The sequence below is a fragment of the Haliaeetus leucocephalus genome, unplaced genomic scaffold (genome assembly GCF_000737465.1).
Source record: "Haliaeetus leucocephalus isolate CR32 unplaced genomic scaffold, Haliaeetus_leucocephalus-4.0 Scaffold166, whole genome shotgun sequence".
Lineage (NCBI taxonomy): Eukaryota > Metazoa > Chordata > Aves > Accipitriformes > Accipitridae > Haliaeetus > Haliaeetus leucocephalus.
In genome coordinates, this window is record NW_010972602.1 from 1513552 (window position 1) to 1516902 (window position 3351).

The 3351-nt window shown below is 35.8% G+C and overlaps 1 protein-coding gene across 4 annotated transcripts in view; it reads left to right on the top strand.

Moving 5' to 3' along the window:
* Positions 1 to 3351, top strand: part of CAMSAP2 (calmodulin regulated spectrin-associated protein family, member 2) — a 90985-nt gene that overhangs the window by 55607 nt on the left and 32027 nt on the right. For all 4 annotated transcript variants that reach the window (XM_010563422.1, XM_010563420.1, XM_010563421.1 and 1 more), the window contains one exon: positions 736 to 877. In XM_010563422.1, coding sequence (XP_010561724.1) covers positions 736 to 877 — 142 coding nt within the window. The remainder of the gene's footprint in view (positions 1 to 735; positions 878 to 3351) is intronic.

A 3351-nucleotide genomic window follows, 5' to 3' on the forward strand; every position in this document is an offset into this window, starting at 1 on the left:
TTGTTTTTTGGACGCCCCCCCCCCCCCCCCCCCCAAATGAAACTCATGAAAAATACATTCATTGCAGAGAAATGCTATCTGGGTATTCTGAACTAATGATCTCTTTATACACTGAGTTATTTTTCAAAATGTTTCCTTTTATAACTGAGCCACTGTGTGGTCATAACACTTGACCATTAATGTTTCTCTGTGTTTATGACTGCTTATAGTGACACATGCTAGTAATAAAAATGGAGTTGATCAAATGCAGATTTCCTTGTTCCTGAACTTGCCATTAAGTCAGTTACAAGAATGAGATTTTGGGCTAGATTCTTAGGTATGTTAACTTCACAAGAGTCATCTGACTTGCCAGTAAACTGAAGTTAAACCACCTAAGGATTTGTCTCGTGTTTACACACAGATTGTTTCTGATTGTATAACAATGAGTGTTGAATGTTAATTAAGGTATATGATGTTATTTAATTCAGCATGCTATACAGAGATCATGAAAAATTCGTAGTTTTGAAGGAAAGACTCAATATTAGCATTGTAGGTTCCTTTCCTCTTAGATGTTATTTATGCTATTCAAAATGGGGCATGACGTGAATAGTTTTAAGAAATTTAACATTGAGATTATTCAGCTATTTATTGAAGACTGCTATTTCACTAATAGCGTGTAAAACCTACAGTATGAATCTGTTTCTTCATCTGTTTCAGAACCTTTGTCTCTCTAAATTTCTTCATTTTATGTTGTAGGCTCGTTACAGGAAGGAGCAAACATTGCTTAAACAGCTGCCCTGCATTCCATTGGTGGAGAATCTGCTGAAAGATGGTACAGATGGTTGTGCTCTAGCAGCCCTGATCCACTTCTATTGTCCAGATATCGTTAAACTGGAGGGTATGTCTAACATGTCTCTCAACTTGTAAACATATGTACATAAAAGTTAAAATGTCTGTGTTTGATAACTATGTGAAGGAAGGTGCTTAAATATGATATATAAGAGGCATAATTTGAGTGTGGTGGGTCTAATTATTAACTTTGTGCCTATTTATTTTTACATTTAAATAAAAGGAACCAAGGTGTTTTTCCATGTTGTGCTTACTTCTATGTTATCAGTTAAAATAAACATACTAAGATGTATTACAGATCTGACTGTGGCAACACATTTGCCTTTGTGCTATGAAACTTGAAACCACCTGGAAAACAATTATTCTTGAAGCTGCATAATTGCTTTCTTGTGAATCTGAGCAGTTATAGATATAAAATGTGGAAGAGGTTAGAGTGAGTCAAACTCTGTATAGCTGCACTGCATGGCAAATAGTTGCTCTGTGTTCTGGGCTTTTATTTCACCTGATAGTTACCTATATCACTTACAGAGTAGACAAAAATATGTAGTCCAGAATGTATTGGTGTCACACTGTTCTGTAATACCAGTTGTCTGTGTTGATGAGCAGCGTCATCTTGTTCTTTTGCTCAGTGGCCTGGTTGAAGTCACATCTTCCTCTTGGCAAGTAAGAGCCTTGTGTAGTTGTAAAATGTCTTGGCAGCTAACACCCATTATTTTCTGCCTGTGTTCTGTCCATGATACCTTTGATGTCGTGGGAACACTTATCCAGAATCATTCTGAGAAATCCAGCAATACAAATAAGGGTATAAAGTTTGCTAAGGACTGAAATCTGGAATTCATGTACACAACCACTTTATAGGAAGCTTCCAGCACAGTAGGTGTTGGAAGATGAAAGACACTGATGCATGCATTCACCATTCTTCTTCAGCTTGTGAATTTTGAAAAATAACAACTTTCAATTTACATAAATGTTGCAGCCAAACATATATTATTGTATGCAATTAGGGAAGAGTTAAAACTTGACTAGTGTTGAATGGGGGTAACACCTAGTTTCTTCTTACTGTTTTAGCGTGGCTGAAAATACAGACAGTCCAAAAGATCTTTTATAACCTCTGTGACCACATATATACTTACCAGCAGATCCTTCCAGCATCTGACTTTAAACAAGACGAGATACATGTTGTCTTTGTAACTTTAGTTTTAATGTTCTTGTTAGGTGTCCTGACATCATCTTCCCTAAAGATATATAAATGTGTGTGTCATTGTCTCAGAAGCAAATTCAAAGGTACTCTGAAGCGACTAGAAGCACTCTAAAAAGACTTTGCCCGTGATCCCTGTATTTAATAGTATAACTTTTGATGCATGTTAAATTCACTGAGATTTGGTTCTGTATTGGAACTAAGGAAGGCAGGTAACAAAAATTCATATGCAAAAATGCTTAAAAATGCATTAGCAGAAAAGAAAAAAAATATTAATCTGGAGTTCTCTGTAGTCTAAAATAGATTGTTTCTTCTCGTTCAGACTTTATTTAACTTTTAAATCTAGGTTTTCTTCAAGGAATACAGGACTAGAAAGGACTCCCTATGTCAATGAGTCAAGAAATTGGCTATTGTATGAAATTATATAATCCCGTAAAGGAATTATCATGTTCTGTCTTAAAATCGTCTAGCTCTTTAAAATCCGTATTCTTCTTACCCACTGTTGCAGAGCTCCATTTTTCACATTTTAAATCATATTCTTCTTTTCTACCTAAATGTTGTTGTAGCCTCTCTGCATGCCTTTGTTGTTCTTCCAGCAGTGCCCTTTGGCTTGAATAGCTTCTCCTAATCTGATGTCTACCTTTTTGATATATTTTCTTTCTCTTGTTTTGCCCAGGCTACTGAACCAAGCCTTTTCAGTCTTCCCTTCTGAAGTGGATTTCCATTCTCATTATTATCCTTGATAGTCTTCCTCTGCAACTAGTCCAGTTTTGGTTCATCTTTCTTGAATATGGGTGGTTGTAATTGTGCACAGGAATCCAGATTGGCATCTTGTTACTGCTTTGTACAGTGCCACTACGGGAAATAAATTTTCTGATACATTTTAACATCATGTTTGCTATTTTCAAAGCTCGTAAACATCTTTACATTGGCTAATACACGATACCTTCCTACACTATATCATTTTCAACCAGTGAATCACATTATAATTGTATTAGATCCAAATGCATGACTTTGCATTTTGCATTACTAAATTTAATACCATTTCAGTAAGTTTAGTCAAACATTTTTTTCCATTGATCATCATCTGTGGGGTTGGGATGATGGAATATGTCTGATTTCTTCAAGGTGGGAGTCCTTATCCTGCTAGCATCAAAGTAGATTCCTTGTTTGAAGAAACCTCTTATCCTAAACAATTTAAAACTTATGTGGAACTCTGTCATACAGTGTTGCTTTAGAAATTAAATCTGATGCATGCTCTGGAAGTATATTTAACTTTCTTTTATGCAGTCCTTCTTCTTACAAGGACCCCCCCTTTCCCCCTT